This window comes from Globicephala melas, chromosome 19 (genome assembly GCF_963455315.2).
Source record: "Globicephala melas chromosome 19, mGloMel1.2, whole genome shotgun sequence".
In the NCBI taxonomy this organism is placed as follows: domain Eukaryota; kingdom Metazoa; phylum Chordata; class Mammalia; order Artiodactyla; family Delphinidae; genus Globicephala; species Globicephala melas.
The window spans coordinates 44,221,566-44,242,823 of NC_083332.1; the positions used below are offsets into that span (position 1 = coordinate 44,221,566).

A 21,258-nucleotide genomic window follows, 5' to 3' on the forward strand; every position below is an offset into this window, starting at 1 on the left:
CTATGCTTTTGCTCAGGATTTTCCCTCTATTCTCAGTGTCAGCCTAAGAAATTTGACTGGCTCTCAATCATCCAATTCAAAGATTGCTTCCATTAAGAATCATGCCAACCATTGCCATTGTGTAGCCTACTGAGTACCAGGCACAGGTCTGAGGGTTCTACACCCAGCATGTCTAATCTCTACAATAATCTTGTCAGTGAGTATAATCCCCTCATTTTATAGATTAGTAAACTGAGGCTAGTGAGGTTAAGTAGCTTGTCCAGGGTCTCACAGAGGGTGGCAGGCTTGGGATTTGAATCCAGGCCATCTTGGCTTCAGAGTTCTTGGCCTTCCCATGCCTACAGTCTACTTTCCCTGACACATATGCCTCAGCGTGTTGCTGGAGTCTTTGTTTCAGCACTTTCCCAGGCTGTCATCTGTGGACATCTTTTCCCTCCCCAGCCTGTAAGGTTCTTGAGGACAGCATGTGTATCAGTACATATGCTCCCAATACTTTCTCCTGCTTCTCTTGAGGGAAGCACCAGTGGTTGCAGGTGAGGCCCTGGGCAAGGACCCAGAAGTGACTGTCAGGTAGACTAGGCTGCTCCTGCTGGCTGGGAGTGTTCTCTTCTGGGGCTGGGCTCCAGGAAGAAGTGGGGAGCCTGCTGGAGATGCACTTAGGGGGTGGTTGGCCAGACCTGCATATAAGCAAATGTAGGAATCTTGGAAGAGGAGAGAGTTCTGGAAAGGAAAGCCTGTGACAGGTGATTTTGAGAGGAGAAATCTGAATTTTTATCCAGTGACTGGAGGTGCTGGAGTGGCGAGGGCCAAGCTAGGGTCATGTTGGAAGTGATCGGGAGATACATGTTGGCCAGATGTGAGGAAGGCCTGTGTGAGTGTGAGAGCAGTTTGAAGACAAGGAGAGTCACCTTGAAAGAGGGAGCTTCCTGTCATGGGAGGCCTGGAGCAGCTGCTTCTAAAGGAGTGACACAGAAGGTGAGTCACCATCTGTAGACCGTACGAGAGGACTGTTATGGTCCCGCCAACTTGGAGATTCTGTGATTCACCTGACATGAAATGCGACGTTGTGGGCCTAACGTTATTGCTTTTGTCAAGAGTTCTATTCCTAGAGGCAGGATGGATGAAGAGGCTCTTGTGGGAATGATGACAGAGTGATGCCGTCAGCAGCTTTGCTGTCTGCCACGTTTAGCAACTTTTAATTGTCACCCTCCTCTGCTTGGGCAGTCTCTGAGCTGTGGGCGAGCCCAGGTGACTGCACCAGGAACAGGTGGGCTTGGGCAAAGGTTCTCACAGAGCCTTGTTCAGGAGAGTGAGTGCTGCCAGGCGGAGGACAGAATCCTGGTGGGAGACGAAGCTCACCTGCAGGACCGATCTGCCACTTCCTGGGGGATTGTGTTGGTGGGAGGTGGCTTTCCAGGGGTAGGTCTCTGGGCTGCAGGCTGACCATCCATCAACTTGGGCCAAGGGGCACTTGCTCAGGGACTGTGAGTTACACCATGTGGTAGTTCTGATAGCCCTGCAGTAGGATGAGCGCCCAGAGCCAGAGCTGACATTTACATTCCCATCCCAGCTGTTTGCCACTTCCAAAAGTGACTCTGACACTTGCCATTCTACCCTGGGTTGTTGAGAGTAAAATGAAGTGCAGGGCATGTGGTGTGTTCTGGTGCTCTCCACGTGAAGGGCACCTGCGCCTGTGGGGGCTGCTCATGCAGCCTGCTTCATATGCTCTGACGGAGCGGCCAGGTGAGCAGGGATAAGACCTTGCCCCAGAGCCATGGGGTGGACTGCACGGGGGATGTGGGAGAGCTGGTGACTGGACGTGTGTGGGCAGCAGAGCGGAATGCAAGGAGGCAGGTGGTGTATTTCTGGGCTCGTGCTTGGATTCTGCTGGATGCCTTTAATTGCCTCGTGTTCCCATGGCCAATGTGGATAGGGGCTCATGTGCCACCTCTGGGCTGCTGCTTGGCTCCCTGGAGCCCCATCCTCTTGGCAGCCCTCTGCTGTTGTTGCCCTGGTTACACACTCACCTCCTGTGGTGGCAGAAACTTGCCCATCTCCCCACATTGTTGCATTTAGCATTTTTGCCAAAACACCTTGCTCCGACCACCCACAGCATCTCGTTATCCCAAGGTCCTTTCATTACTGCTGTTTCCCACCGCCCTGCTGAGGTCTCCTCCAACAAAGGGGTATATTGTGGGTTGCGTTCAGAGCAGCTTCTGGTGCCCTATCCATCCCCTCCCTCTCCTGCTCTTCCCATTGTCTGCCTCAATAGCTCTGCCCTTTCACAGGCCCTGTTGCTTCTAGGCCCTTAAGTTCCTCTGGGACCTGCTGGGCCTCTTGTTTCTCCCACATTCTGACCTCTTTAAATCTGCTTATGACCTCCCACGCTCATCCCCTGCCTGCCCCCACTGAGGTGGTTAAAGGTGACCTGATCCAACCACACCCCCCGGCTGTGCCTCTCCAGACTCTCCTTCCTCGTAGGTTTCTCTGTCTCCCAGTGCGAGTGTGGTGCCCAGACCTGAGCTTTGCTGCAGCATGGCCCGGCCAGCCTGGAGCAGGAGACTGAGTCACCTTCGTCTCTTCGCTCATCCTGCCAACCCATGTAGACCTAGTGCCTGCCCTGAGCCGAGTCCTTTGTACCCAGGGTTCCAGGGACACAAGCCTCTGGGGACAGAGGCCACAGTAGGGGTGACATGCTGACAGCCACCAGGGATCCAAACTGCCTCAGAAATTAGAATGGGAAGAAGTTAAAAAAAAAAAAAAAAAAAGCCAGGTTAGGCCCTGGAAATCACCTCACTTCAGCAGAACCCTTGAGTGGAGATAGAAGAGACCATTATGTAGCTAGCTCTGAAATCCAGAACCTTCTAGGGCTGTTCCAGGACATTGTTTTTTTGTTCTTGGGTTTTTTTAAAATTTAATTTTATTTATTTTTTATACCATAGGTTCTTATTAGTTATCTGTTTTATACATATTAGTGTATATATGTCAATCCCAATCTCCCAATTCATCCCAACACCACTAACCCCCCACCACTTTCCCCCGTTGGTGTATGTACATTTGTTCTCTGCATCTCTGTCTCTGTTTCTGCCCTGCAAACCGGTTCATCTGTACCATTTTTCTAGCTTCCACATATATGCGTTAATATACGATATTTGTCTTTCTCTTTCTGGCTTGCTTCACTCTGTGTGACAGTCTGTAGATCCATCTGCGTCTCTACAAATAACCCAATTTCGTTCCTTTTATGGCTGAATATTCCATTGTATCTATGTACCACATCTTCTTTATCCATTTGTCTGTCGATGGGCATTTAGGTTGCTTCCATGACCTGGCTATTGTAATAGTGCTGTAGTGAACATTGGGGTGCATGTGTCTTTTTGAAGACAGGGTATATGCCCAGTAGTGGGATTGCTGGGTCATATGGTAATTCTATTTTTAGTTTTTTAAGGAACCTCCATACTCTTCTCCATAGTGGCTGTATCAATTTACATTCCTACCAACAGTGCAAGAGGGTTCTGATTTCTCCACACCCTCTCCAGCATTTGTTGTTTGTAGATTTTCTGATGATGCCCATTCTGACTGGTGTGAGGTGATACCTCATTGTAGTTTTGATTTGCATTTCTCTAATAATTAGTGATGTTGAGCAGCTTTTCATGTGCTTCTTGGCCATCTGTATGTCTTCTTTGGAGAAATGTCTATTTAGGTCTTCTGCCCATTTTTTGATTGGGTTGTTTGTTTTTTAAATATTGAGCTGCATGAGCTATTTATATATTTTGGAGTTTAATCCTTTGTCTGTTTCTCATTTGCAAATATTTTCTGCCATTCTGAGTGTTGTCTTTTTGTCTTTTCTCAACTTTAAAAAAATTATTTAATTTATTTTTGGCTGTGTTGGGTCTTCATTGCTACACGCAGGCTTTCTCTAACTGCAGTGAGCGGGGACTTCTCATTGCGGTGGCTTCTCTTGTTGCGGAGCATGGACTCTAGGCATGCGGGCTTCAGTTGTTGTGGCACGCAGGCTCTAGAGCGCAGGCTCAGTAGTTGTGGCACACGGGCTTAGTTGCTCCGTGGCATGTGGATCTTCCCGGACTAGAGCTCGAACCCATGTCCCCTGCATTGGCAGGCGGATTCTTAACCGCTGCGCCACCAAGGAAGCCCTGTCTTTTCATCTTGATTGTAGTTTCCTTCGCTTTGCAAAAGCTTTTAAGTTTCATTAGGTCCCATTTATTTATTTTTGTTTTTATTTCCATTACTGTGGGAGGTGGATCAAAAAAGATCTTGCTGTGATTTATGTCAAAGAGTTTTCTTCCTATGTTTTCCTCTAAGAGTTTTATAGTGTCTGGTCTTACATTTAGGTCTCTAATCCATTTTGAGTTTATTTTGTGTATGGTGTTAGGGAGTGTTCTAATTTCATTCTTTTACATGTAGCTGTCCAGTTCTCCCAGCACCACTTATTGTAAAAGACTGTCTTTTCTCCATTGTATATCCTTGCCTCCTTTGTCATAGATTAGTTGACCATAGGTGTGTGGGTTTATCTCTGGGCTTTCTATCCTGTTCCATTGATCTATATTTCTGTTTTTGTGCCAGTACCATATTGTCTTCTTTACTGTAGCTTTGTAGTATAGTCTGAAGTCAGGGAGTCTGATTCCTCCAGCTCCGTTTTTTTCCCTCAAGACTCCTTTGGCTATTTGGGGCCTTTTGTGTCTCCATTACAAATTTTAAGATATTTTGTTCTAGTTCTGTAAAAAATGCCACTGGTAATTTGATAGGGATTGCATTGAATCTGTAGATTGCTTTGGGTAGTGTAGTCTTTTTTTTTTTTTTTTGAGGAACAAGAGCCCAGTTTTTTTATTTGATCATTTCTTGCATTTGAAGTACTCCTCGATGATATCCTTGGCCTGAGACTCTTTGCCATAGTCCTTAACCACCACACAGCTGCAGCCAACCACTTTACGGGGTTTTCCCTCTCTGTCAGTTTTACAGAGGCCTACCCATTCCCCTAGTTTCTTGTTGTCATCAACCTTAATCAGGTTGATTTGGTGCTCAGCACAAAGGGCCTCCACCAACTTGACATACATAGGCTCATCACAGTTGGACGCAAGCACACAGAGATGGGCTTGGCGCTTGTCTAAGGCTTTGGCAGCTTCGCGAATTCCACGTGCTAGGCCATCGTAGATGAGGGCGGTCTTAAGCACCTCTTGCAGAGCAGTATTAACGTCCATTACACCCTCAGAAGCAATGCCTTCCTCGGCCATGGCGGTGGGTTACGGCCATGGCAGTGGGTTACGGGTGGAGCCGAATCTAGAGTGCACCCGTGCCTGCACCGCCGCCTCCGCCTGGCTCCGCGGCAGCAGGGCAGTATAGTCATCTTCACAATATTGATTCTTCCAATCCAAGAACATAGTATATCTCTCTATCTGTTTGTGTCATCTTTGATTTCTTTCATCAGTGTCTTATAGTTTTCTGAGTATAGGTCTTTTACCTCCTTAGGTAGGTTTATTACTAGGTATTTTATTCTTTTTGTTGCAGTGGTGAATGGGAGTGTTTCCTTAATTTCTCTTTCTGATCTTTTGTTCTTAGTGTATAGGAATGCAAGAGATTTCTGCATTAATTTTGTATCCTGCAACTTTACCAAATTCATTGATTAGCTCTAGTAGTTTTCTGGTGGCATCTTTAGGATTCTCTATGTATAGTATCATGTCATCTGCAAACAGTGACAATTTTACTTCTTTTCCAATTTGTATTTCTTTTATTTCTTTTTCTTCTCTGGTTGCTGAGGCTAGGATTTCCAAAACTATGTTGAATAATAGTGGCGAGAGTGGACATCCTTGTCTTGTTTCGGATCTTAGAGGAAGTGCTTTCAGTCTTTCACCATTGAGAATGATGTTTGCTGTGGGTTTGTCGTATATGGCCTTTATTATGTTGAGGTAGGTGCCCTCTATGCCCACTTTCTGGAGAGTTTTTATCATAATTTGTTGAATTTTTTCAAAAGCTTTTTCTGCATCTATTGAGATGATCATATGGTTTTTATCCTTCAGTTTGTTAATATGGTGTATCACATTGGTTGATTTGCATATATTGAAGAATCCTTGCATCCCTGGGATAAATCCCACTTGATCATGGTGTTTGATCCTTTTAATGTGTTGTTGGATTCTGTTTGCTAGTATTCTGTTGAGGATTTTTGCATCTATATTCGTCAGTGATACTGGTCTGTAATTTTCTTCTTATGTAGTATCTTTGTCTGGTTTTGGTATCAGGGTGATGGTGGCCTCATAGAATAAGTTTGGGAGTGTTCCTTCCTCTGCAATTTTTTGGAAGAGTTTGAGAAGGATGGGTGTTAGCTCTTCTCTAAATGTTTGATAGAATTCACCTGTGAAGCAGTCTGATCCTAGACTTTTGTTTGTTGGAAGATTTTTAATCACAGTTTCAATTTCACTGCTTGTGATTGGTCTGTTCGTATTTTCTATTTCTTCCTGGTTCAGTCTTGGAAGGTTATACCTTTCTAAGAATTTGTCCATTTCTTCCAGGTTATCCATTTTCTTGGCATAGAGTTGCTTCTAGTAGTCTCTTAGGATGCTTTGTATTTCTGCAGTGTCCATTGTAACTTCTCCTTTTTCATTTCTAATTTTATTGATTTGAGTCCTCTCCCTCTTTTTCTTGATGAATCTGGCTAAAGGTTTATCAATTTAGTTTATCTTTTCAAAGAACCAGCTTTTCGTTTTATTGATCTTTGCTCTTGTTTTCTTTGTTTCTATTTCATTTATTTCTGCTCTGATCTTTATGATTTCTTTCCTTCTACTAACTTTGGATTTTGTTTGTTCTTTTTTCTCTAGTTCCTTTAGGTGTAAGGTTAGATTGTTTATTTGAGATTTTTCTTGTTTCTTGAGGTAGGCTTGTATTGCTATAAACTTCCCTCTTAGAACTGCTTTTGCTGCATCCCATAGGTTTTGGATCATCGTGTTCTCATTGTCATTTGTCTCTAGGTATTTTTTGATTTCCTCTTTGATTTCTTCAGTGATCTCTTGGTTATTTAGTAACGTATTGTTTAGCCTCCATGTGTTTGTGCTTTTTACGTTTTTTTCCCTGTAATTGATTTCTAATCTCCTAGTGTTTTGGTCAGAAAAGATGCTTGATATGATTTCCGTTTTCTTAAATTTACCAAGGCTTGATTTGTGACCCAAGATGTGATCTCTCCTGGAGCTTGTTCCGTGTGCACTTGAGAAGAAAGTGTAATCTGCTGTTTTTGGATGGAATGTCCTATAAATATCAATTAAATCTATCTGGTCTGTTGCGTCATTTAAAGTTTGTGTTTCCTTATTAATTTTCTGTCTGGATGATCTGTCCATTGGTGTAAATGAGGTGTTAAAGTCCCCCACTATTATTGTATTACTGTCGATTTCCTCTTTTAGAGCTGTTAGCAGTTGCCTTATGTATTGAGGTGCTCCTGTGTTGGGTACACATATGTTTATAATTGTTATATCCTCTTCTTGGATTGGTCCCTTGATCATTATATAGTGTCCTTCCTTGTCTCTTGTAACATTCTTTATTTTAAAGTCTGTTTTATCTGATATGAGTATTGCTACTCCAGCTTTCTTTTGATTTCCATTTGCATGGAATATCTTTTTCCATCCCCTCACTTTCAGTCTGTATGTGTCCCTAGGTCTGAAGTGGGTCTCTTGCAGACAGCGTATAGATGGGTCTTGTTTTTGTATCCATTCAGCAAGCCTGTGTCTTTTAGTTGGAGCATTTAATCCATTCATGTTTAAGGTAATTATTGATATGTATGTTCCTATTACCATTTTCTTAATTGTTATGGGTTTGTTTTTGTAGGTCTTTTCTCCTCTTGTGTTTCCCACTTAGAGAAGTTCCTTTAGCATTTGTTGTAGAGCTGGTTTTGTGGTGCTGAATTCTCTTAGCTTTTGCTTGTCTGTAGAGCTTTTGATTTCTCCATCAAATCTGAATGAGATCCTTGCCGGGTAGAGTAATCTTTTTTTTTTTTTAGCATCTTTATTGGTGTATAATTGCTTTACAATGGTGTGTTAGTTTCTGCTTTATAACAAACTGAATCAGCTGTACATATACATATATCCCCATATCCCCTCCCTCTTGCGTCTCCCTCCCACCCTCCTTATCCCATCCCTCTAGGTGGCTGCAAAGCACAGAGCTGATCTCCCTGTGCCATGCAGCTGCTTCCCACTAGCTACCTGTTTTACATTTGATAGTGTATATATGTCAATGCTACTCTCTCACTTCGTCCCACCTTACCCTTTCCCGCTCCGTGTCCTCAAGTCCATTCTCTACGTCTGTGTCTTTATTTCTGTCCTGCCCCTGGGTTCATCAGAACAATTTTTTTTTACCTTCCATATATATGTGTTAGCATAAGGTATTTGTTTTTCTCTTTTTGACTTAACTTCACTCTGTATGACAGACTCTAGGTCCATCCACCTCACTACACATAACTCAATTTCGTATCTTTTTATGGCTGAGTAATATTCCATTGTGTATATGTGCAACATCTTCTTTATCCATTCATCTGTCAGTGGACATTTAGGTTGCTTCCATGTCCTGGCTATTGTAAATAGTGCTGCAGTGAACATTGGGGTGCATGTGTCTTTTTGAATTATGGTTTTCTCAGGGTATATGCCCAGTAGTGGGATTGCTGGGTCATATGGTAGTTCTATTTGTAGTTTTTTAAGGAACCTCCATACTGTTCTCCATAGTGGCTGTACCAATTCACATTCCCACCAGCAGTGCAAGAGGGTTCCCTTTTCTCCACACCCTCTCCAGCATTTGTTGTTTGTAGATTTTCTGATGATGCCCATTCTGACTGGTGTGAGGTGATACCTCCTTGTAGTTTTGATTTGCATTTCTCTAATAATTTAAAATATTTTCTTGGCCGCACCGCACAGCATGTGGGATCTTAGACCAGGGATTGAACCCACACCCCCTGCATTGGAAGCACAGAGTCTTAACCACTGGACTGCCAGGGTAGTCCCCATCTCAAGTTTTAGAACACAGCTTTACCATCCTTTAAGTTGTCATGCCTTTTCTCATTTTATTTTTATCTTTGAGATTCTCTGCCTCTTTTTTATATATATATAAATTTATTTATTTATTTATATTTGGCTGCGTTGGGTCTTCGTTGCTGTGCGCGGTCTTTCTTTAGTTGTGTCGAGCAGGGGCTACTCTTTTTTTTTTTTTTTTTTTTAGGGGCTACTCTGCATTGCAGTGCGTGGGCTTCTCATTTCGGCAGCTTCTCTTGTTGCGGAGCATGGCCTTGAGGCATGCAGTCTTCAGTAGTTGCGGCATGCGGGCTCTAGTGCGCAGGCTCAGTAGTTGCAGCACGTGGGCTCAGTAGTTGTGGCTCGTGGGCTCTAGACCGCAGGCTCAGTAGTTGTGGTGCACAGGCTTAGTTGCTCCGCAGCATGTGGGATCTTCCCGGACCAGGGCTCGAACCCGTGTCCCCTGCATTGGCAGGCGAATTCTTAACCACTGCGCCACCAGGGAAGCTCCTCTGCCTCTGTTTAAACCTCTATTATCTTCCTCCTTTTTCTCCTGTCAGCCTCTCTCCCTCAACATCTTTCTCTTTTCTGCTGCTCAGGTCCCCCCACCCACAGCGTGGTCTCAGCGTGTTGGATACTGTCTGTTCTGGAAGTCCAGACACCAGGATGGTGAGTGTCTTGACCAGAGGAGGAGATGCTGGCTCTACAGCCCCACAGTGTCTAATTGTGCTGATTTTTTCAAAACACTTTTCCTCATGGTTAACATCAGAGTGTGCTGTTCTTATCACACTAATAGTTCTGCTCTCCTGAGTAAACCTGAAGCTCCATTTCCCAGAATATCCTCTGTGCCCTTCTCTCTGCTCTCATTCAGGCCCATGTCAGTACAGGAAGGAGGACTTTGAACATGGGAATGCTGGATCTGAAGACACATGTTGAGACAAGGTTGAGGGAAGAACTGAGTCATGGGAGCAAAGCCCAGGCTTCTTTCTCCCCCTTCTTCCCCTAGCATCTCTTTGCCTGGGCTTCCTTCTCTGCCAGGGAACCTTCCCCAGTGTCATCATGGGCTGGAAGAGAACCCATAAAGGTCAAGACATCAAGTCAGCTTAAACGTTAGATGCTCTGCTTCTCTTCCTCACATGCAGCCAAGTGGGAAAAAAAGATGGGGAGCCATCTTCTTACAACCCAGGACTTTATAAACTGGAAGAGACTTAGAATTCATTGCATTCAGCTCCTTCATATTAAAAGTGAGGAGGCTGTGATTTCTCTACGGTCAGCCAAGACGGTAGACCTAGATCACAAGTCACTGGGCTTCCAGCCCAAAGAGACGCTAGGCCTTTTTCTCCCCTTACTTGAGAGCCGTCAGACCTGCTTACCAGAGGGAGTCTAGGGTATGCCCCGTGAGCTGGGTTTGCTACTGGAAGGAAGCAGCTTCCTCCTCCCTCTGCAGCCTAGGCCTCGAGAGCTGGTTCCAGCCCTTGTTCCCTTAGCCCTGGGGCTCAAGGCAGGACCATGGAAGTAGCTTGGGTAACATTCTTGCCAGGCCCTTGTGACATTAGAGCTAGAGCAAGTGAATGAGACTGGGACGGGAGGAAGTGTGTCCTCTGAGCTGGAGTGGCAAACCCTTTCTGGTCTGGTGCCTCCCTCTGAAGGGAGAGTTGGATTCAGCTGCTGAGTGTCACCAGGAGTGACTGGTCTCACAGAAGCAGAGCGATGAGGAGGGTGAAGTTGGTTAGGAAGTACTCATGGGGGAGATCCTTCTTCTACCCTATTGGTTTCTCTGCTGTTACAGCATCAGGAGTAGGTATCTGAACTGCAAGGACTCTGGGGGTTACAGGGTAGGCAGAAGGGCGGCCAGCTCGATGGTCAGAAACAGGGTGGAGGTGATACCCTTCCTCCTACAGCCTCTTCTTGTCCTCCTCTTGGGGCAGGACCCCTCACCCACACAGCTCATGAAAGACTGACTTCTGGACAGGAGGGTGCGGGCTGTCACCCTGAGTATTGCAGCTGTCCTCTGCACACTCAGGTCTCACGGAGGCCTGAGTGTCTGGAGGCAAGGCCGACTGACATTTTGATATTCCCTTTCATGCCCCATGCTCTTTGCCAGCCCAGAAATGGGTGGAAGCCTCTAGGAGACTGGCCAGGTGGTACCTGGGGCCTGTCCCTTCTGCCACCCACCTGAGGCTTACATGTGTCCCTGATCTGGCCCCAAGTATACTGAGGCAAAAGTATATCTCTCCTTTACCCACAGCTGGCAGTTAGAGCTGTGGAAACTGAAGAGCATGACAGTTTATCATTTTCCTTTTTCCTCATGCCCATTTTTCTTTTTCTTTCTTTTGGCTCCACTGTGCGGCATGTGGGATCTTAGTTCCCCGACCAGGGGTCAAACCCGTGCCCCCTGCAGTGGAAGAGTGGAATCCTAACCACTGGACTGCCAGGGAATTTCCCATTTTTCTTTTCCTCACTTGGCTGCATATGAGGAACAGAATGTTACCTGGCCAGTCAGTCAGAGGCTGCCAGACATACTCATGTGGCTCCAGAAGCCTGAGCATGTTGGGGAAGCAGGTGGGTTGGTCTGCATGTGTTGATCGCTTTCTTTTTCTTTTTTATTTGGTTGTGCTGGGTCTTAGTTGTGGCAGGTGGGCTCCTTATTTGCGGCTCGTGGGCTCCTTAGTTGCAGCAGGCGGGCTCCTTAGTTGCAGCTCGAGGGTGCCTTAGTTGCTGCTTGAGGGCTCTTTAGTTGCATCTTGCCGGCTTCTTAGTTGTGGCTTGCTGGCTCCTTAGTTGCGACACGTGGGCTCCTTAGTTGTGGCATGTGAACTGTTAGTTGCGGCATGCATGTGGGATCTAGTTTCCTGACCAGGGGTCGAACCCGGGCCCCTTGCATTGGGAGCACGGAATGTAAACCACTGTGCCACCAGGGAGGTCCTGATCGCTTTTTCAGGAGGTGCTGAATTGGACTTGGCCAGAAGTGTGGCCATGGGTGAGTGTGGAAGGCCTTGCTTCTCCTTTGTGAGCCCTGTTGGAGACCTCCAAGGGGCCACTATTCTGGAGGTCAACATAAGCCCCTGCCCCGCTGTCAGTGGGCTGGCTCGAGGACCACCTTCCCGTGTTTGTCCTGTTTGACTTCCCGCTGCAGGTCCCTCAGTGTGTGAGGGTTAGGCTGGGTGCCATTGCACAGCCCGGTTCTCATGTCAGGACAGCTCGAGTCACATTGTCTTAGGGGACCCACCTGCGCACAGTTCTTCAAAGATGGGGAGAGCTGGGGCCTGCCAAAGAGGGTGGGCAGGCCCTCAGACTAATGAGCCCATCAGCATTCCTCACACTGCTGCCTGTACCAGGTAATTGGAGAGGCGAGCGCCTGGGGGAGGAGGAGGGGCAGATCAATCCGGCTCACTTTGGCGATCATGGCAACAAGCAGCAGGGGTTGACAGCTGGTGTGAGCCTGTGTCACTCTGGAGGTGGAGATGCTTAAGCCCACAGTGCGTGTCTAGTGGGAGGCCCATCTGAGACTGCACTGGACTGGTTTGGAGCTGCAGGGGGCCTTGGTTTGTTTGGCTGGGTATGGTTATGAAGTGGGGATGCCTCCGATCCATCCGTGTTCAGGTTCCTGACTTGTGAGTCCAGGTTTGCCACTTTTTATTCTGTCATTTGCAGAGGAGTTGCCTCTCTTCTGGCTTGACTGGACCAAGGGCCAGGGGCAGAATCCATGTCCCAGCCCTGTTTGGCTGGCCTGGGCTGGCAGCTCTGTCTTGGAGCTGTCCCACCAACAGGCTAGGCTGAGCTGCAGTGTGTTCCCCAGTGATTTCTCCTTTTCTTGGAGACCATAAAAGCCGCAGTGCAGCACAAGCACAGGAATTCCCATGACCTGTTCCAGCTCTAGGTTTGCTTTGTCCATCAGTGGCCCCATTATGCCTGCGTCTCTCCATTTCTCAAATGAGTGACAGGGGCCACAGTGTGTCTGTGGTCTAGATTGGCTGGCCCCTCACAATGGCTCTTTGTGTTCAGGTGGCAGCAGCAAGCCATGGGGCTTTCTTGAACTGAGAGCCCACAGCTACTGTGGCAACTGTCTAGTCCAGTCACCCTGCATGTCAGCCTCAGTATCAGAGCCCTGAGTTACACAGGCCTGCAGGGAAATGTGGACCAGGCTGCCTGCGTGGGAGGGCTGTTGCTCCTTGTTCTCCCTCACTGCTCTCAGACAGCACGGGATTTATGGGCCCGAACTGCCCTCCTCCTGGAGGCCAGTCGCTTACCAGGAATCACTGGGAGCTGGCCCATTGGTGAGGAGGACCCTGTTAGGCGGCTGTTTAGAAATCTGGGCTTTCTGTGACTTTCTTCCAGTTCAGCTCAGTAAAAGTTGAGATTTGCCTTCCAAAGGGCAGGTAAGGATAACAACTACAAGTAGCTCCACCCCTTCTTCAGGACTCCAGATGAGTCTTTTCCTTGTTTCCTACCCCACCCCACCCACTGCCTCCCGGTACATCGACATCAGTGGGGAAAGGCATGGGGGAAGAGTTGGGGGTCAAGGAAGCCTGACTGGGGTAGCGATAACTGTGTTAGTGTGTCTGCTGAGTGGGCATGCAGCTACCCCAAATGTGGGCTCTCAGACTTTCCGGAGCCCCTTGGAGAGTGTGTTCAGGGGCTCCTCAAGGTGAAGGGCACCACGGGGTAGAACAGTTAGACCTCTCACCAGACAGGAAGGAGGGTGATAGGACACCTGGCATCCCAGCCAAACCACCTGGAGCAGGCTCAGCAGAAGTCCTAGCCACCCACCCTTTGGAGAGTGTCAGAGCCCGTGCCAGAGTGCTCCCAAGAGATGCAGGGACTCGGAGAAGTGCTGCATCTGCCCTCCTTCAGCAGAGTAAGTCAAGGGCCCGGGCATCTGAGCCCCACATGCTGGAAGCAGCTGCAGGAGAGGGCACCCATCAGGTGCCATGCATGGGTTGTTTACTCTCTGAGCCCCTGTCTTCTGAGTGCCTCCTGTATGCCCGGCACCAGGCACTGGTGAATAGCTAAGCATGGTCTAATGGGAACAATAAACTTGAAATTATTCGAATAGTTGCTTAGCACTGGTGGCTAAGAGAGGGAGTGTGAGCAAGTGTCCTTTAACCTGAGAACCTGAGGATTCAGCCAGGTGAAGACAATTTGTGCGGGCTGAGGCCCTGAGACAGACGGCTGTTTGGTGTGTGGCTGAGATGAGGCAGCCGTGGGTGCATGTAGCAGAGCAGGCTTTGTGCTGAGGAAAGAATGTACTAAAACGAGGCTGGCACAGGGTACTGCCAGGAGCCCCTGTGTGGCTTAGAGAGGTCATGCAGACATGAGAAGCACCCCTGAGAAGGGTCCTAATCCCTGCTGGGCTCCCAGGATCCCCCTGCCATCCCAGCAGATGGAGAAATCTAGTTGCCTTGAATTGTTTCCTTTCTCCTCATGGCTGAGAGGCTGAGGCTGAGGCTGATGCAGAGAATGCAGTGATTATTTTGGCCACTTTTTCAGTTGGAAGGGAGGGCAGACCCTGTTTCTAAGGACTAGGAAGTGACTCAGTATGGGCATCCGGTGATGGGAGCTTAAGTCCGGCTCAAGATATGGTGGAAGGTTTGGGTCGTTCTCATTAAATCGCCCTGATGTTATGGTGGTCCTGGTGTAGGTTGGGTGGTCTTGACGGGGGCCACCTCCTTGAACCAGGCTTTGAGTCCAGGGCACCTTTGAAGTTTGCTCCTCAGGGAGGGGGTGGATCCTTCTCCTCCTATCACACTCCTTGTCACTCAGAGAGCAGCCTCTGCTCAGTGGCCTGGGTCAGCACTGGGTGGGAAGGGGAGGCCCGGAATGTTCTACGTGAGAGGAGCCGGGCAGTTCCTCTCTCTAGGGGGAGAGTGCAGGGCTACTGGACAGGTCTGAGTGCTGTGTAGGTGACATCATCGGGATGTTCAGGGCAATGTTGAGTGTGCTCGCTCTAATGCTTGTCCTTGGCTTCTAGCCCTGGCCCAGTGTGTCCAACCTGGCCAAGGACTTCATTGACCGCCTGCTGACGGTGGACCCCGGCGCCCGTATGACGGCACTGCAGGCCCTGAGGCATCCGTGGGTGGTGAGCATGGCTGCCTCTTCGTCTATGAAGAATCTGCACCGCTCCATCTCCCAGAACCTCCTCAAACGCGCCTCCTCGCGCTGCCAGAGCACCAAATCTGCCCAGTCCACGCGTTCCAGCCGCTCTACACGATCCAACAAGTCTCGCCGAGTGCGGGAGCGAGAGCTGCGGGAGCTCAACCTGCGCTACCAGCAGCAGTACAATGGCTGAGCTGGCAGGCTGGGGTGCTGACATGGCATGGCCCCAGCCTGGCCACACATTGCTGTGCCATCTGGGCCCACCGCCCTCTCTAGAGATAGGTCTGTATGGTCAGTGGTAGGTGAATGGCCCCAGCCCCTTCTCTGTGCCTTCAGCAGTCCCCATCTTCACCCTGGGCCTGAGTCTGGTGCGACAGAGTGGAGGGAGCCCTGGGGCATAAGAGCCCCCTGAACGGGGAGCCTGGTCTGGCACTAATGCTCCTTTTGGTGGACAACTGCTCTGGTACATATTGGGGGAAGGGCAGGACCTGGCCTTCAGTCTCCTCACCTCTTGGCTCTTCCCTAGACCAAAGGAGCATGCAGTGCCAGGTAGAGGGTGTCTTGTGGTCCCAGGACTCTTTGGGACAGTTACTTCTGGAATCCCCCCTTTCCTCTACCAAGCCTTCCTGTCTGCCCTCCCCCCGCCCCACATTCCATGGCATCCTGATCCTCATGATTATGCTCCAGTGAGAGGCCCAGGTAGGCCCACAGCTTGTGCCTTGGCTGGACTCTCAGCCCCTGGCTAAGTCTAAACAGCTTCCCACCTCCCAGCCAAGATCTGTCTTCCTTCATGGTGCCCCTGGGGACTCCTCCCGGCCCCAGGACTTGCCAGGATCTCTGGTGGTAGGACCGTGGAATGGTCCTTGGCCCTCTGGACTGTGTGGCCATGTTGGTAGCAGGCTTGCTCCAGGCTTCAGCCTCTCTCTGACTATGAGAGTTCCTGCCCACCAGCCTACTGCACTCAGTGCCTTCTTTACAGAGCCTACTATCACCTCCCTCTCCCCCTTGGATGCCCATTCTATTCCCCAGGTGCCTCCTTCCCAACTGTGCGGGGTTAAAAGGAGCCCCACTGCTGCTACCTGGGGGATGGGGGCACCTGGGCCAAAGCAAAGGGCAGGGGCTTCCGAGGGAGAGCCCCATCAGGATTCCAGTGTCAGCCTGGGTTCCACCCTTGGTGTTGCCTCTCCCTTCAGGTGCTGCTGTTCCCTCCTCTGCAGCTGCATGAAGGAGCCATCTAGTGTCTGGCATGAGTATGGGCGGCCGAGGAATGAGCACCATGCTCTCCCTTTATCCTCCAAGAGGAAGTCGGAAGGAAGGAGCTGCTGCATTGAGGGAGGGTCCCCGGGGTGCTCAACCCTATCCCCTTCTGCTGAGCTTTTGCGCAGCTCCCCCTGGAACTTAGCCATACTGTGTGACCTGCCTCTGAACCCTGAGTGCCTGGGGCACTGACCTTCTCACGGTGGCCTTGCTCAGTCCAGCCTGTCCCTGCTTCTTTTCACAGCATTACCCTTCCATTCTGGGCCCCGCTGAATCTCCGTCTGGAGGGAGCCCCTCTGAGAGGTGGGTGGAATTGGGTGGCTGCTTTCCCAGAGGTCTGAGCCAGACCATCCCGTGTCAGTCATGGTGCCTCCCCACCACCACAGACGGGGCTGGAACCCAAGCCCTGTCCCTCCACAGCTGCTTTCAGTGGGTGGGAAGGAGCCAGGGCCCAGCTTTAGCCTTAGCTGGACTGCAGGTCCCCTGCCAGCAGGGAGGGTTTGGCTCTTAGTTCCTCCCAGTGGGTTCCCTTGGGCTAGGCCCTCTTCTTTTTGCATGTGCCACCTCCAGTGGGAAACCAAGCCAAAAGAGACCACTCTGGGCCAAGTCATTCGTGCCTTGTACACCCCCTCCTCCTGTCTCCAGTTCTCCTAGCACAAGGCAGTGGAAAGCCCAAGCCCCATGGCCTCAGAATTCCCCCTACTTCCCCAAGTGCCTCTGGGGATTTATTTCCTCTTTTGGCCAGGATGGGCCTGGTCCTGAAGGTAGGACGGAGGGAGTTTGGAGACTTGGGCCTTTATGCCATGGACTGTGGATGGAGAATGTGCAGTTATTTATTTTGTGTACTCAAGTTTGTAAATGTATCCTTCGTACTCAATAAACAGGCTGCCTTCCCCAGGGAAAGCTGCCCATTCATTCCAACAGCCCAGTCTCTTGCTGTGGACAAGAGGTTGCCCAGGAGGCGGTGGGGAGATGGGAAGAGCCCAACCTGGTCACGGCTAGTCTAGGAGGATCCTAACTCCTCAACACCTGCCGTGCCAGAAGACAAACTCCGCTTGGGGAATGGGGCCCCCAAGAGCCTCTCTCTTTTTTTTTTTTTTTTTTTTGCGGTCACAGGCCTCTCACTGTTGTGGTCTCTCCCGTTGCGGAGCACAGGCTCCGGACGTGCAGGCTCAGCGGCCATGGCTCACGGGCCCAGCAGCTCCGAGGCATGTGGGATCTTCCCGGACCGGGGCACGAACCCGCGTCCCCTGCATCGGCAGGCGGACTCTCAACCACTGTGCCACCAGGGAAGCCCTAGCCTCTGCTTTTCCCTGAACCAGGAAGACAGACAGGCATACACAAGAGGACAGAGCCTGGGGTCTTTATTGGACTGAGACGGGGAGAGGGCCTGTGGTGGGCTTGGTTGTAGGCTATGATTGATCCAGGTACTGAACTTGCTAACCTGAGTGTACGTGGCAGGCGCGCACACGTTGCAGTTATTGGCGCCTCAGGAGACAATACCAGTGAGCACCCACATGTCCCCCTTCTGGCAGACAAGCGGGCCTCCACATTCACCCTGATGGAAGGAGGGGAGAAGTCAGTGTGGAGGGTGGGAGTGCCACAGGACAGTGCAGAGGACAGGACAGGGTGCCAGTGCTCACCTGGCACAAGGAGGCCCCGAGGCCCCTGCACAGATCATAGAGTTGGTGATGTGTGAGCCCCAGTATTGCTGGCCACTGACTCATGGTGACCAGGGGCAGAATCACCTGCTGCAGGCGTGCAGGAGTCACACTGCCTGTGGGCCGGGAGTGGGTGGTTAGGTCCCAGATGACTTGTCCCCACCTTGCCCTCCCACCCAGAGTTTTGGCCCAAATTCCTACCCGCACCGCTGAGGCGGCCGCAGCCAGTGGTGACACGTGAGGCCTTCAGGCAGCACCTTATTTGAGGAAGCCAGGCAAACTGCCTGGTGAGATGTGTGTTGTGTACTGGGCTGGGGAGGCGAGCTTTAGTAGCATCAGATCGTTGTTCATGGTGGTGGGGTTCCAGAAAGGGTGCGTGATGGCCTGCAGAGCCAGGAAGGGGCCATGCAAGATGGGGATGGGCAAAGGCCCCCAGTGTGATGGGTGCTGAGGGGACTAGGCCAGGGCATGCTCCAAATTCCTCACCCCCAGAGCCCACACACCTACACTGCCCACTCTTCCTTCCCCATCTGCAGCCCAGGCACTGACCCGCAAGATGGACAGAACCTGAAAAGGCTCAGTGCTGGATGATAGGTCATACTCGCCCAGGATGACAAAGTGGCAGCCAGGGCTGCAGTGAGAGCGGGGTTGGGCAGCCACAAGGAGGGCAGAGTGACAAGAGAGAGGCCTCCAGGGCAAGGGGGTGGGGAGGTGGGGGCTGGGGGGGCTGCAGGTAGAAGGGAAGCACTCACACAACATTGCAGTGGGCAGCAGTGACCACCCAGGACTGACTGATGAGGGAACCACCGCAGAAGTGGAAGCTGTTGCTGTCCTGGGGTCAGGGGTCAGAAGTGGGGGTGGGCCCAGGCTACACCCAGGCATGAAACACCTGAAACCCTGCCCCACACCCAGGGTGCATGTACCTGCAAGGACACCTGCCAGGGCCACGAGCCCACCAACGGTGGGAATGCCCCACCATTCCCCAACTCCACCCCACCCCCAATCCCAGGCCATTTTTCTCCCTGTCCCCAGGAATATTCCCATCTCCTTCCTAGCCTCTTCACTCCCTCCAGACCTCAATGGTCCATACCCCACATGCAGCCAGAAGGCTCTTCCTAAACTACACGTCCAACCTTTGCTTCTCAGCTTCCTAAACCCTCCCCGGCTCTTGGGCCCAGCCCAAGCTCCTGTCCCATTTGTGAGACTGGCCCCTGACCCCCTCTTGCCCAGCCTTGCCACATCCTTTCTCCTTTGCCTACTCTGTCCACCTGCTTCCCTTCTAGCCAGCCTGGCCCCTGCCCTGAGCCCCTGAGCAGGAAGCCTGGGCTGCTGCTGGGAGCTGGGTTGCCCTAAGGCTGTTCAGTCAGGGCTGGGCCAGGCCCACTTACCCAAGGAGGAGCCAAGGAGGACCAGGGTAAGGATGAGGCTGAGCAGCAACACTGTGGCAGGCGTGAGGTTGAGAACTGGGCCTGGCTTTATGGTTCTCTTCATCCTTGAGCCAAAGTCCCAGGACTGAGGCCAGGCAGCTGTGGAGGTTCAGCTCCCTGCCATTATTCCTCCTTGCTCTAGGCAGGAGGAGGGTCTCTTTGGGTCAAGGTCCTCCACTCAGGCCTTGACTTACCAGACAGAGCCCAGGTGTGAGGCTCTCACCTCCTCCACCTCCCAAAGCCTGGCCCCTGACTGGATCCCTGAACCACCTCACATCCCAAATGTTGAGCACCAGGTACCAAGGACTTGTGGTTAGACTTAACGGTAACCACCTGGTGGCTGGGATCAGGGAAGTCTCGCAGGGCTATCAGGAGCACCAAACTCACAGAAGCCTGCTCAGCACCCAGGGGTGTTCCTGACTGGTAGAGGGAATGTCTACCTGCACCGGCTCTGCTGTGGAAGGGCCAGGGCCAGGACGGGGGTGCTGGCGGGTTGCAAATCCTAACATATCACCTCAGTGATTCCTCTTCAACTTGGAATGGGTGTCACGGTTTGCTCAGGGAGATGCTGACTCTTCCGCCACATGGTGTGTTTGGACCCAAACCTTCATCTATCTGGCTCCAAAGCCCACACTGTTCGTGATGAGATGATACACCTAAGAGGGGCCTTGTGCACAGGAGGGCAAGGTATGAGCCCTTGGTGACTGGCCGATCCTGGATGGAGATCAGGGGTGGAAGAATGACAGCCATCAAATCTCTGACAGCCTCCAGGCCTTGGGGCTCCCATGGACAAGCCCCTGGTGTCTACAGTCCATTCACTGTAGAGCCCCAAGGTGAGCCTGACCCAAGGGAGAGAAGACACCCCTGTGTGCAAAGTTGCAACAGGTAAGTTGGCTTGCCTCCTCCTAGGGGTGTGAGGGCTTTGGCTGATTCAAGAACACATCAGTCAAAAAAACGAGTTAATTGCTGACTAGAGGGAAGGATAGATACATGGTAAAGCAAATATAACAAAATACAAATTGTAAAGTCTGCAGTGGGTATATGGGTGTTCAACTTTTTTCCAGATTTTATGTTTTAAAATTTTCATAATAAAATACTGAGGGAAAAAGCATAAACGGGGACCCAGGGATGTCCAGCCTGGAGTAGACCCTCCCCAGGGGTTGGGCAGACTCTAACAGTTCCAAAGCTCCAGGGGAGCTCAGCCATTCTCTCCCAAGGCAGGATGCTCCCACTAGCAACCTGCACCTGGGCTGACACTCAGTGGGTGCTCAGCAAAAGTCTGCTGGATAAATGTGTCATATTATCTCTCCCCACATGAGCCCTGTGATCCCTGGCACCCAGAAAACTTGGAGTCAATCTCCTTAGTGACAGCCCAACATGTGCAAACAGAAGCTCAGCATCATGTTAGCACCTCAGGTATGCCTGGTCATCAGAGGGGTTTCACAGGTAAAGGCACTGTAGGGGTGAGGAGTGAGAACTTGCCCTTGGAATCAGGGAGCAGCTCCTCCACCAGCATTTTAGCCATCAGTGGGGATGGGGGCGGTCTGACTGAGAGCTGTGGGCTGTGTCCTTGGCCACTGATGAGCCAGGTAAAGGCTCTATGTGGGGGCAATACATAGGGCCTTTTGGGTTGTACAACAGCCCTCAGTGGACTAGAGGGCAAGAGCAAGGCATGGGAGTGGTAGGGGGAGCCTCTGTAGTGTGGAGAGTCAGGAGGGGGGCTTTCCACTTTGAGCCTGTGATACTTCCCAGGGCTGGGGTTCTGGAGGGGTAGATGCCTAAGGTGATGGGTGAAGTGCACCCCTTAGGCTAGGCACTGAA

At 50.6% G+C, this 21,258-nt stretch overlaps 3 protein-coding genes across 5 annotated transcripts in view; 1 reads left to right on the forward strand and 2 right to left on the reverse strand.

Moving 5' to 3' along the window:
* The window catches only part of PSKH1 (protein serine kinase H1), a 33,387-nt gene extending 16,129 nt beyond the window's left edge, over window positions 1-17,258 (forward strand). Inside the window, exons 3-4 of one of the 3 annotated variants that reach the window (XR_009560160.1) lie at window positions 14,968-15,374; window positions 16,286-17,258. Coding sequence is in view for 2 of the 3 variants with exons in the window: in XM_030863598.2 (XP_030719458.1) it covers window positions 14,968-15,285 (318 nt within the window). In the remaining variant the exon portion in view is untranslated. Of the gene's footprint in view, window positions 1-9,595; window positions 9,666-14,967 lie in introns of all 3 variants that reach the window. The other 2 variants (XM_030863600.2, XM_030863598.2) reach the window with 2 other exon arrangements.
* On the reverse strand, window positions 4,817-5,258 carry LOC115856921 (small ribosomal subunit protein eS12-like). Its single transcript, XM_060289099.1, has one exon. The coding sequence runs from the start codon at window positions 5,247-5,249 to the stop codon at window positions 4,851-4,853; it is 399 nt and encodes a 132-aa protein (XP_060145082.1). The 5' UTR covers window positions 5,250-5,258; the 3' UTR covers window positions 4,817-4,850.
* A 593-nt stretch (window positions 17,259-17,851) lies between the features above and the next one.
* Window positions 17,852-21,197, reverse strand: CTRL (chymotrypsin like). Its single transcript, XM_060289727.2, is given in 7 exon segments — window positions 17,852-18,063; window positions 18,065-18,126; window positions 18,212-18,243; window positions 18,245-18,291; window positions 18,293-18,394; window positions 18,763-18,842; window positions 19,399-21,197. Coding segments are annotated over 7 exon segments (501 nt in total). The 5' UTR covers window positions 19,502-21,197; the 3' UTR covers window positions 17,852-17,988.
* Window positions 21,198-21,258: the final 61 nt, after the last annotated feature.